At 44.0% G+C, this 12,208-nt stretch overlaps 2 protein-coding genes across 4 annotated transcripts; one reads left to right on the plus strand and one right to left on the minus strand.

Moving 5' to 3' along the window:
* Positions 1–1,387: 1,387 nt before the first annotated feature.
* guca1aa (guanylate cyclase activator 1Aa) lies at positions 1,388–4,914 on the plus strand. Its single transcript, XM_030342172.1, has 4 exons — positions 1,388–1,699; positions 2,726–2,875; positions 2,961–3,054; positions 3,282–4,914. Exons 1-4 carry the CDS (start codon positions 1,502–1,504, stop codon positions 3,407–3,409), a joined length of 570 nt encoding a protein of 189 aa, XP_030198032.1. The 5' UTR covers positions 1,388–1,501; the 3' UTR covers positions 3,410–4,914.
* A 495-nt stretch (positions 4,915–5,409) lies between these two features.
* Positions 5,410–11,996, minus strand: orc5 (origin recognition complex, subunit 5). 3 transcript variants are annotated; one of them, XM_030342146.1, is made up of 15 exons: positions 11,740–11,996; positions 11,399–11,542; positions 11,183–11,275; positions 10,091–10,276; positions 9,681–9,755; positions 9,132–9,243; positions 8,753–8,883; positions 8,391–8,439; positions 7,873–7,963; positions 7,281–7,339; positions 6,965–7,077; positions 6,818–6,865; positions 6,467–6,577; positions 5,800–5,912; positions 5,410–5,710 (listed from the first exon to the last, which is right to left on the minus strand). In XM_030342146.1, exons 2-15 carry the CDS (start codon positions 11,510–11,512, stop codon positions 5,665–5,667), a joined length of 1,341 nt encoding a protein of 446 aa, XP_030198006.1. In that variant the 5' UTR covers positions 11,513–11,542; positions 11,740–11,996; the 3' UTR covers positions 5,410–5,664. The 3 variants fall into 3 exon arrangements, with proteins under 3 accessions (XP_030198006.1, XP_030198007.1, XP_030198004.1); XM_030342147.1 differs by having other exon boundaries at positions 11,399–11,513; positions 11,740–11,978; XM_030342144.1 differs by having other exon boundaries at positions 11,399–11,978.
* Between the last annotated feature and the right edge of the window lie 212 nt (positions 11,997–12,208).

The raw sequence follows: 12,208 nt of genomic DNA on the forward strand, positions 1-12,208 counted from the left end.
CGCTCTTTGGCGCCCCCTATGGCGTTAAAAGCTGTACTTTCTTTCTTTTTTAAAGAGATTGCCACTTAAGGTAACATAAGATTAACTTTATTCATTCCAGATTCGGGTTATTGAAAAGCTTTATCAAGGGGATTGTTTTGTTTAGCCTGGGTACAATGATGTTTTCAATAGCACTCTATTGAGCATGATATACATTTTCAGTTTGCCAACCATTCAAAACTGTTTTGCCATTTTGTTGATTTACAGGGGATGTATCATATCAGTGCACAAACTTTGAGACAGCACTACGATTTATTTAAATCTGACACTAACAATAAATGCAGCAATTAAATAACCTTGTAACCATCGCAGTATGGTTGCTTTGTTCAGAAGCATGATGTAAAAATGTTATTAGAAGTAAGCCGTATATTTTTGTATTGTCCCTTTTTTTAAATATTTGATATTTTTGTATTTTATTTGAACATCATTTTAGGCTAGTGCCATTTCATCCAAGTGTCTTCCACCTTCTACCACATATGTAACTAATACAGGTGCTACTACTCCTGTATTGAAGTTCTGATCATTATGTCTGCCAAATGCAATGTTGAACCACATGCTAAGAAGTTGCTAAATACGATAACTTCTGAAAGAGCTCGCTTAAAGGACTCCACTACGGCCCGAAGCACGGGCAGCAAGCCGAAGTATTAACCAGATGTGAAGAACACACTGCTTCCATGAGCCACTCCTGTGTCCTGTCGTATCTGTCCGACACTCCTACTCAACATTCTGTCAAACACGCCTTTTCTTTGGGTTTATGAATCGTTCGGCAAATAAATGAACAATAAGGAACTTATGTTGTCATGGTTTTGGTTGTTATTTGGATTAGGAGGGCAGCTGAAGTTGATGGAACTAGCAAGGTGACTTTTTTTTTTTCTTCTTCCTACTAAAACATGAAGGGAAACGTCAGCAATATTTGAAGAGGTCATTCTTAACAAAAATAGTGCTGAGGCCTCTACTCTAAAGGGCCGCGGTGTTTATCGCTCTGCATACTGGCCCGTTGCTGCTCTTGGGGTGAGGGCAGATGTTCCAAAATCCCCTCCCAGATGGTCTTCAGTACAGACCCATTCTTCTCCTTATAGATAACATAACGGCACACGCCTCCCTCCGTATCTCCCCCTGACGCTGGTCTTCAGGGCGGAGACGCAGGACGTGTGGAAGGTGTTTGGAGGTAAAGCAATTAGGCAACGAGAGATACACTCCGGGAATATTAACACACACTCCTGGAATCAGCTCAAGATGATCCTCCTCCTGATGGATTACAGCGGGCGATAAGCGCAGAACAAGAACATTGGGGGGGTGGGTGGGGGGGGGGAGGGTTAACCTGGCTGACCTCACACACCTGAGAGAGGTGATAAAAGGCCCTCCCCGCCCCCGCCTCAGCACCCAGCGCTGAGTGACTGTGAACAGGGAGCCTCCTCTCACAGTAGACCCTCCGGCTGGAGCTGAGGTATCCACCAGGACCATGGGGAACAACAGCGGGAGCACGGTGGACGACCTGCAGGCGGTGGAGATGCACCTCTGGTACAAGAAGTTCATGACCGAGTGTCCCTCGGGCCAGCTCACGCTGCACGAGTTCAAGCAGTTCTTCGGCCTGAGGGGTCTGGACTCTGAGGCCAACGCTTATATCGAGCAGATGTTCCGCACCTTCGACATGAACAAGGTGAGAGGGTCATTGGTTTGGGGTCGGTTAGTTCCGCTCAATGGTTTGTCTTTGAAGGGTAATGGTCGATTGACTTGGGGGTCCGGTTCTTCCTCCTATGGGGACTTTGGGAGCAGACAGGGTATCAAGGGTCTTCACTCATCAGAATTAAGGATGGAGTTCTGCTGCAGTCACTGAGGTGTCCTATGACTGTACCATTATATTGTCAATGAATGAGCTTCTTTATTCCATTGTTTAAATAGTTTTCATAAATAAAAATGCTAGTTCTGAATGAACATATTTGTTTTTGATTCATGATTGTGTTTTCAATAAACTTGCTTTGTATGACAAAAAGCGAAGAAATACAGGCTTTTAAATAATCAGAATAAGAGAAAAGCCACAAAATAATATCAGCTAATGTTTTGAATATGAATGACTTCATTTATGAAATCCTCAAATTCTTATTAAATTGACCCACTATTGCATTGCTATTGCCAAAGCTAACATCACAAGTACCATGAGAGTCCATAAGGATTATGTATTGCCTGAAATAGTTTAATAAACTCAGAAGGTCATAACAGGATCTGCTATATTTAGACCTCCTGTCAAACTAGATTAAAATCTGATGATCTCACTACATGATTTAATTCGGGGCGGGATTATCTCTTGGACGCGTTCCTTTGATGCAGCGATTGCTGCCTGTGTGTGTGCGGTACACACACACACACACACACACACACACACACACACACACACACACACACACACACACACACACACACACACACACACACGTATCAAACTGTATGACACACACACACACACACACACACACACACACACACACACACACACACACACACACACACACACACACACACACACACACACACACACACACACACACACACACACACACACACACACACACCCCTAAAAGACTATTTGAAAAAGACAAGAGAAAAGTTTAGTTGGCTGTACCAGTCAGTGCACCAGGCTGGTTTGGCGTGGTGCCTGCTGACGGCCTGCTGTTTGGTGCCCTTACAGGACGGCTACATCGACTTCCTGGAGTACGTGGCGGCTCTGAGCTTGGTGATGCGGGGCAAGATGGAGCACAAGCTGCGCTGGTACTTCAAACTGTACGACGTTGACGGAAACGGCTGCATCGACCGCCACGAGTTGCTGAACATCATCAAGGTACACCTCGATCAATCAGCCACTTGCCGCTGCTGCTCAGGTGAATCAGTCACACATAAATAAACGATTGGGTCTCCCCCCACAGGCCATCCGTGCCATCAACGGCACCGAGAACCAGGAAACCAGCGCAGAGGATTTCACCAACAGCGTGTTCGACCGCATCGACATCAACGGCGACGGTGAGCGGCTTCCCGCCAAAATAGACAGCTAACAAACAGATCGCTAGCTAATGGCTAACGAACAACGCTGTCAGACTAATGACATTTTGAACACGAGTGGGAAAAAAACACTTAAATAAAGAGCAGTATTTATTTCATTGCTATTTAGTATATTACTATATTCATTTAGTTTGATGTTGTGTATTCGTTGATATATTTTCTGTTTGATCCCCGCGTCCCTCCCCCAGGCGAGCTGTCCCTGGAGGAGTTTGTGGCCGGCGCTCGCAGCGACGAGGACTTCATGGAGGTGATGATCAAAAGTCTGGACCTGACTCACATCGTGGCTATGATCCACAGCCGCCGACACAGTGTCTGAGGGTCTCCCCTCCCACCCCCCCATTTTGTGACGGGCCATCTCTTCATAACGGACATCACCCCCCAAAACGTAGCCACCATTGCCCTCGAACTCGTGGGGTTCGTCAGCCGACCGGCCGCAGTCGAAGCCCTTTGCTACGCTAGTTGCACAGCCAACTGTTCAGGGGTGACTTTTTGCTGTTTAAATAAACCAAAATGCCACATGGGTGTGGGCCGTCAACCGTTGGGAGGGATCCTCCTGAGACCATCCAGATTTTCGAGTTATCGTTACTTGATGAACAGCTGTACGGCCGGGCAATCGTTGATCTCAAAGCATGGTTAAAAAAAGTCCAACGAATCAGGTTAAATAACTCAGCCTTATCTTGGAAGTCAAGTAAAAGTCTATTCTCCTGTATAGAAAACCCTTCCGTCCAGATTACTGTAAATCTTTTCACATCATATTTCAGTCTAGTTCCGATAGAACACCTATGATTCTGCTGCACTTTCATGATCATTTTGTTACATTTTAGAGAGGCTTTCAACGGTCTGGGGGCTGGAATGATCTGAAGAGAGAAACAAGTTAACTCAGATGAGGCTGGTCTCACGAGGCTGGTGGGAAGCACCAAATTCAGTTGCAAGTGCATCTTGGCTAGGGAAGGGCTTTGATTGACCGGTCGGTTGGTAACCCATTCTCGACTAAACGTAATCTAATCTAGGTCAGGAGTCAAATCAGACAAGACAGGGACCCCTTGTGACAGGACGAGGACTGGACCTACAGCTGGACCTTCATATTAAAGACCAACAGCGGTTTCCATAGTAACCACCGACAGCAGTATCCATAGTAACCACCAACAGCGGTTTCAATAGTAACCACCAAAAACGGTTTACATCGTAACCAATGTTAGTGGTTACGATGTAAAGCACCAAAAATGGTTTCCATAGTAACCACCAACAGTGGTTAACATAGTAACCACTAACAGTGGTTAACAGTCTATTTGTAGCTCACATGTTGGATTGTAAATAATTCAATAATAATCTAGGCACAAATTATTGAAAAATTGCAGTTGAATTGTTGACATTTTATAAATTGATTAAAACCGATCACATTTGAACGATTTGCGATTTGATTTTGTAAAGAAAATAATGCTTGTTTGTTACTTGTAGTTGAATACCTTGATAGGAAGTTTGAATACGGGATTGTGACTTGGTTGTGAAGGTCAACCTGGGTTATACCGACAAAAGATCCCATGCTGTTGCCTAAGGGACATACAGACCAATAGTTTCCTGACTATTAAAAGGCACAGTAGGCCGCCCTCCATCTTCAGCCAGGGAGTAGTTGACCTGTGTAGTATCGGGCCATTCACATGTCAGTGTCGCACCCACATGTTGTATTAAATAGGATTCAGCACATACAGCATATACAATTGGTTCTCAAACCTTTTCTACTAGTGTACGCCCTCAAGATATTTTTCCAGCAGAGAACCCCACAAAAAAAATGTAATAAACAACAAATGTATGTGCGTTCTACATGGGCCTGTGCTTCATGCAACTGTTGGTTAATTTCACCCCTCAAAAGAAGCACAACACCAGGGGAGGGTCAGAGCATGTAGAGGTGACTCCCATTAAAATATATTCCTCCTGAAACATTTTGGTGTTTCTGGATGTGCATTTCAACCACTTGTCCATTTTCTATTTTCTTGCTTTCGGAATTTAAGCTTGCTCAGGGTGAAAAACTAACTATCGTAAACTTTGAAATATATATATATATATATATATATATATATATATATATATATATATATATATATATATATATATATATATATATATATATATATATATATATATATATATATATTTCAAAGTTTACGATATATATATATATATAATTTTTTTATTACCCTGTGCAGTACTCCAGTACCCTAGGGGTACGCATACCCCCATTTGAGAACCACTGCTATAAAGCATATTTGGTCCTCATATCAGATCAAAACAAATAATCAAGTTAATCCTGAAACAGCATGATCTCAAGATTCATATTTATTATAGATTCCATGATGTCGTCCATATTTACACATGTGAAATGTATCATTTTTTATTGCATTTGGATGCAAGCAGAGAAATAAGTGCCACATATTTATTCAACCAAGTAAACCATTGGTCGACCACTAGGAGGCAGCATTCTACAAACACGGCCCTGTGGTCCTTGATGTCGAATGGACTCTGATATTTCATATTGAGGTTCTAGATTGGTATAAAGCTACAAGGTTGTCATGTTTAGAGGAAGTCGTAGAGGTACTTGACGATGTCGAAGTTCACAGTCCTTCAATAAGAAAAGACAACATAAATCAGTTTTATAATTATTTGATGTGAGACTTCAACACAAGTAGCCCAGACACACACACACTCTACCTTGAGATGGCTCGTATGAAGTCCAGGGCGACGGCGCATTTGTATTTGGGGGCGTCTAGCTGGTCGTCGTGTCCCAGCTGGGTGAGCAGCTGTAGGGTCACCAGAGAGGAGATCTGGAAGGAGAGGATCCACTTCTTAATGAGCTTCATAAGAGCAGGAGAACATACAGCCAACTAGCTAATAATGACCTGGGTTGAGACAATACAAGCGTAAACGTTGATTAGAGGAGAACTATGCAGCAGCTTTAAGCCAAGGTAAATCGAACGCCACATTCCACCTAGTTCCTTTTGAAGTATATTTTTGCTAAACGTGTAACGGTTACTGAATACAGCACACAGATACCAGCCTGCTGAGGTCAACCAGCAGAACCAAAACAAGCATCAATCAGTGGAACACCACACCATCTCCCTGGACCCGCTCCACCACTACACTGAACAAACTCCTCCAACTACACCTAACTATAACTAAGACTCAATAGTGCAGGTTAGTGTGATGGCTTGTATGCAATGGACTACCTGCTAGTTATTGACACGCATCTGAGAACCCTCTGCTGAATGACAAAAACAGCAAGTAGGAGGTCAAATGTCCAATACCACCCAAAACACTTTAAGCTTTAAAGCTAACAGGGTGTGTGATGAGGGTGTTCAGTGGCCATGGGCCTGCTGACCTGGGAGAAGACGCTGGCGCTGGGGGCCACCCTGCTGTCCACCACGCTGTAGAAGATGGCCAGCAGGCGATCCAGGGGGAAGGGCTTGGGCCCCAGCAGGTGGTTACTGGTCTGGAAATGGAGAACACAGAAGAGGACCGTCTCGTCAATAACAAGGATATCAACGTCTGACAGCTAAGTATCATCATCATGTTCATCATGATAGACCCACTAAGCCCCGTTAAAAATATAACGTAAGACAGTCGCAAGGAAATACAAATGAAACACGAGATATCTCTGATTAAAGTAATATTTTATGAAATGCATATTACTCAAAAAATTAAATATAGAAAGACGTGTGGTTATAATCACCTTTTCATGTTTCTTTAAGAAGTTGGTCTTCTTGATTTTACCGTGGTGCTGAGAAAGGGGAGAAGAAAGGGTAAAAATGGATAATGATATAGGTATCTACAGCTACAGGTGCATAGATATCTATTTCTAGATATGCGTGTGCGGCACCTTGAGGAAGAAGCGGCGGTCGGTGCGGGCCGGGTTGTAGGACGCCAGGTAGGCAGCGATCAGCAGGAACTTGGAGTAGTAGGGCAGCTCTACGTGGGCATGGGCAGACAGCCCTGAGGACAGAAACACAACATCTGAACACTCACTGAGAAGGGTACGGATCGGACTGTTCCCAACGTTAACCTTGCCAGAATGTGCTGAATTGTACTCTTTTTTTTTTTGTTTTAGTTTTCTTTGCCATGCTGGGTTAGGGTTAGGTAGTTGCCATAGATTGATCCAGTGTGTGGACTGGGTGATGAGGCGGAGGAGGAGTTACCTTTCAAAGCAGCACACTCCTTCTCCTCCGTCTGCTGCAGCTGCTGCTCCCACTGGACACTGCAGAGTGGGGGAAAAGAGGTGAAAGAAAATAAAACCTTTGAAATAGGAGTAAAGCATCATCGTGGTACAACAACCAACGGTTTGGTTTGTTACTCCTAGAGGTCAGCGGCTACCGATAATGGTCCACGGCTACCAGTAAAAGTTCAGGGCTACATACAATAGTTAACACTACGAGTAAAGACAACAGAACTGGTCGAACTGCTATCAGTAGTGGTCAACTGCCATCAGTAAAATTCTGAACCTTACCAGTAGAGGAAGAATAAGAATCAAGCCTTGCACTTTCATTGGTCCATTTCGAAACGTTATCATGCAGAACTTAAACTTGTAATTGCTTCAATATTGATTATTTGCTCTGATTGTTCATGAATCAACTGGAAGAATCCCACATTCCCCACATTCCTCCGGGGATCAATAAAGACAACTCCAGTGAGTTCTGGGTAGGAGAGCTGAGTGTAAACAAAAGTGGAACACAGACGAATGAGCCGCATGCAAGTGCGGAGGCGGGGGCGGGGTCACGTAGATGGACCGACCTGGAGACGTCTCGGAGATACACGGTCTGCATGGCCTTCTTCAGATGCGGCTCGATGTTCCTCCACAGCTTGTGGGTGTCGCTCTCCTTCACTGGAGAAACAGAGAAACGTCCCCTTTAACATCCAACGTCCAGGCTGCGCATCTTCCTGTAACCCTCCCATAGTATCACGATCTCATGATATGGTTAAACATGTCAGAGCTGCCTGTTGGAAAAATAATACTTTAAGAAGCAATGCTAATAAAAAGTATTAGCATTGTGATTATATGGATACAACCACGACCACAGCCTCCACCACTAATAAAATAATATTTACAAAAACCTCTTATTCTGTATTACAAAAGGTTGTGGGATGGAACCAGGAGGATACAGCTATTATCTTTCAATATAAACCCAGCAGGCTATGAAATTTACAGAAACAAGAATCGTGGGGTATTAGTTGACACACACAGGAGAGAAATACACTGTCAAAGTGAAGTATTAAAAATGGATGAAGCAGGAATCCGAATAACATCCTACCTTTTCCTTCCTTCAGAGGCTCACAGAACTTGGAGAAGTTGAGGGCAGCCTGAAAAACAAAAAACAAGAAATCAACAAATGCTGACCAGAGCAGGCCAATACCCATTTACAAATGCGTTTTAGTAATTTATGGAGTGAAGATAGCAAATTATGAATGGTTACACTTTAATAATGAATACTAAAAAGCTTTTCAGAAAACAAGGTGGATATCCCTGGCTCTAGGGTTAGGGTTGGAGAGGGTTACCTAACCCTCTATCGGAGGAATTTCCGATACTGCGATTGGTATCGGAACCACTCTAGTGTCATCGGGGGGCGTGCCCCTTCTTAACTCCGGCAGGAGTCTGTGCGTGTTGGGTCCTCACCAGGTGACGTAGCTCCCGGAGGTCCCGACACACGGAGTAGAAGACCCCCAGCAGGATGTTGATGAAGGCGGAGTACAGCTCCGGAGAGTAGGAGGGGTGGATGTCCTGGGACAGGATCTGCTGGAGGTCACCTGGAAACACACACACACACACATATATCAATATACATATATCATATATCATATACAACACTTTTTCGTATAAAATGGAGGTTATTGAATGGCCAACTGCACATTTTCTGAAGGTGTCTACAAAGCGAGGAGAGTTAAACAAAATGGCTGATTTACATCCAGACATAGACCATGTCAACCACTAACCAACCAAATCCTTAAAGTACGGCTGCATTACGGATGCATGGATAAGACTTAATGCTGCCTACCTTTGCTGTAGTCCGGAAAATACAGGATTAAGGGTTCGAAGCAGCCGGTGTTTGGTCTGAACCGGTCCCAGACGATCTCACTGAGCAGGATCACTGTGACATTATCATCAACCTGAACACACACACACACACACACACACACACACACACACACACACACACACACACACACACACACACACACACACACACACACACACACACACACACACACACACACACACACAGTATTTAAAATCAAAAAAGATCCCAGGCTAGATTGACACGTGTTGAATAAAAACACCTTTCTTTTTTTACACAACAGGAACAAAATTACTCGGGTTGCTCTGAACATCGGGGTCACGATGCACTGATGATGAGCATTCTTTCTGCTTCTTTATCATCATCGTCCTCATCCACTTCCATCATCTACTTTCATATCCAAGTGAGTCAGTTATATTGACGCCGCAAATGAAGCCATGAATACCTTTTTGTTGATAGTCAAACACCCGAGCCACTACACCATCCTATACCTCTAGATTCGTATCCAAACATACAGCCAGTTCTCACCAGTTCCTGCAAGCGGACGAGAACAGGGAGGAGGTTTGAGTCCATGTCCCTCAGAAGCTCTGCCTTCTCGATGACCTGCAAGAGAACGCAGTGAAGCCAGGGTATTATGAGCTTTAGCACAAGGTTTCAATCCATTCAACACCAAAGCATAGGATTTACAATCTCATTTAAAAAACTGGAGCAGAACTCTGCTCACTAATCACATAATTGCTTATTAAGTCTTAATAAGCAATAAGTAATAACCATTAAACTGAATCTGCCCTGCTGAACTAGAAAATAATGTCAGTTATAGTATTATATTCATTCAGGCATCGATCACCCAACAGAACATCCCCATCTGCTCAACATCAGAATTCTGCTATGAAAACACAAACACAAGCTGCCATAGAAGAAGAGTGTGGAGTACTCACGATGTAGCGCGTCTGATTGGCTGGGCTCAGGGGGGCCTGCTGCCGGTAGATACGGACGAAGTCTGAGAGCGAGGGGCTGCGAGGGAGCAGGGTGGAGGTGTCCGGACCGAAGAGCGCCAGCAGAACGCGCTCAAACATCAGCCCCACGGAAACACACTCCACGCAGCTCACCGTGGCGTGGGGCAGCTGCACACAGCACCGCCGCGTTAGCACGGCATTAGCATGGGAACAGGTTAACGCTACTAATTCACTGTTGAAATGTTGTGGATCTCTCTATATACATTTCTTGCACTACAACAAAGAATATTTATAAAGACATAAATACTAATCTGGTGTTCTGATTCCCATATCTACACTACACTAGAAACTTAGCTGGTTTGTATTAAGATTTTTGATGGTTTTGATAGTATGCTTGTAGAATGCAATTGTACTGATAAAAGCTTCTGCTAAATTATTCAATTAAATTAACTTTGCCTATTCAGCAGATGCGTTTATCCAAAGGGACTGTACTGATTAAACAGGTTATGTGCGATGATATCATTCTTAACGAAGCCTATAGGTTACCTCAGCTAAGTGAGAAGTCAACCCCCTAATTACTACAACAACCTGCAAGCATCTCTACCCTGAACGGGGCTGGATGGTCCGGCGGCTAGCACAGACATAGATGAAGGGTTTGGGGTCAACGCCCAATGTCCACAGGATACATCAAAGCACTGTTAAGATACATGTAGTTAATAAGCAGGTTATGTGCGATGCTATCATTCTTAACAAAGCCTACAGGTTACCTCAGCTAAGTTAGAAGTTAACCCCCCAATTACTAAGCACTGTTAAGAAAGGGGGTCAACCCCATATGCACACCCCTCAATCATCTGCATCTGAACTAAAGCCAATGTAGGACGATAGGCATTTCCTACAGGGCTGGAATTGTAATATTACCATACTCTGAGTTTGGTATTAGAGGCCAGGGATGGGCTCTGGTCTATTAATGTTATATTTAGATAGGACGGCCTATAGGGCTGTGGTTATTCCCTGTTGTGTTAAGTGTAAAATAAGCACTGTCGCCATGAGGCAGTTGTCACAAGAAGCCCTTACCTCCAGGTCCATCAGCAGAGTGTTGATCACGTGGCTCTTCCCTGTGGACCGGTGTCCGTAGAGAAATATGGAAGGATAGCTGTACTGGGCTGGCTATGGACACACACAGACCACATCAAATGTAGTTAAAGTATGACAGTTATGCAATTCATTCATACTGCTGATCTGTAATCGCTGCCGTCACTTCTTTATCTACATAGAGCGAGATGTACTGACCTCCCCCATGAGCGAGAGTAGAGTCCCCGCTTGGGAGACTCGGCACGGCATCTTCTCTGCGACGCACAGCAGTCTCTCTGGGTCGTAGCCCGGGTGCTGAAGAGAGGCCGTCATCCTGGAGCCCGCGAGAAACCAGTCCTCCCACTGAGTTAAACGTAAAAACCAGTCCGTCTCCTCCCAGTGAGTTAAATGTAAAAACCAGTCTGTGTCCTCCTACAGAGTTACATGTAAAAACCAGTCCTCGCACTAAGTTAAATGTAAAAACCAGCTTGTGTCCTCCCACTGAGTTACATGTTAAACCAGTCCGTCTCTTCCACTGAGATTACATGTTAATAACAGACCTTCAAGCTAGCCTTAGCCTTCAAAGTTGCATGTAGAAAACTGGAAACACTTCAATGACTTCCGTTAATCTTCATAAGTGGTACAAGTTCCGACACCACAGAAACGCCGGGTTCAAATATGATATCTATTTACTAAACCAGTTAAATAGATGTAAACAATTCTGCCTAAAGTAAACTTTACAACACTGACAGGATTTCCCGCGCCGCTACATTACATGGGAGTTTTTTGCTTTGCAAGTTGACCAATCACAGAGCCATCGTCTTGACTGACTCTGCACCAATACCTGATAGTCACGCCCCCCGATGGTGAAACGGGAACTGTAGTTTATCAGATGTACGCGTCACAGAATGTTGTGTAGTCAAGCTCAATATTGACAAACATACAATGTACAGCTAGTTTTATTGCAAGATGTATGTATCACAATTATGTCATGACGCCTGAATAATATTGTATGTGATACCAGCCATA

Source organism: Gadus morhua, chromosome 19, assembly GCF_902167405.1.
Source record: "Gadus morhua chromosome 19, gadMor3.0, whole genome shotgun sequence".
In the NCBI taxonomy this organism is placed as follows: domain Eukaryota; kingdom Metazoa; phylum Chordata; class Actinopteri; order Gadiformes; family Gadidae; genus Gadus; species Gadus morhua.

Bases quoted from the DNA above. Each gene is read 5' to 3' on its own strand.
- orc5 (XM_030342146.1), bottom strand. From the start codon at position 11,512: ATGACGGCCTCTCTTCAGCACCCGGGCTACGACCCAGAGAGACTGCTG. The intron at 7,078-7,280 runs GTAACTCCTCCT...TTCTGTCCTCAG, and splicing joins GGAGTGTGCTGCTTTGAAAG to GGCTGTCTGCCCATGCCCAC. The intron at 6,866-6,964 runs GTGCCGCACACG...CCCCTTTCTCAG, and splicing joins ACCGCCGCTTCTTCCTCAAG to CACCACGGTAAAATCAAGAA.
- guca1aa (XM_030342172.1), top strand. From the start codon at position 1,502: ATGGGGAACAACAGCGGGAGCACGGTGGACGACCTGCAGGCGGTGGAG. The intron at 2,876-2,960 runs GTACACCTCGAT...CTCCCCCCACAG, and splicing joins AGTTGCTGAACATCATCAAG to GCCATCCGTGCCATCAACGG. The intron at 3,055-3,281 runs GTGAGCGGCTTC...TCCCTCCCCCAG, and splicing joins CATCGACATCAACGGCGACG to GCGAGCTGTCCCTGGAGGAG.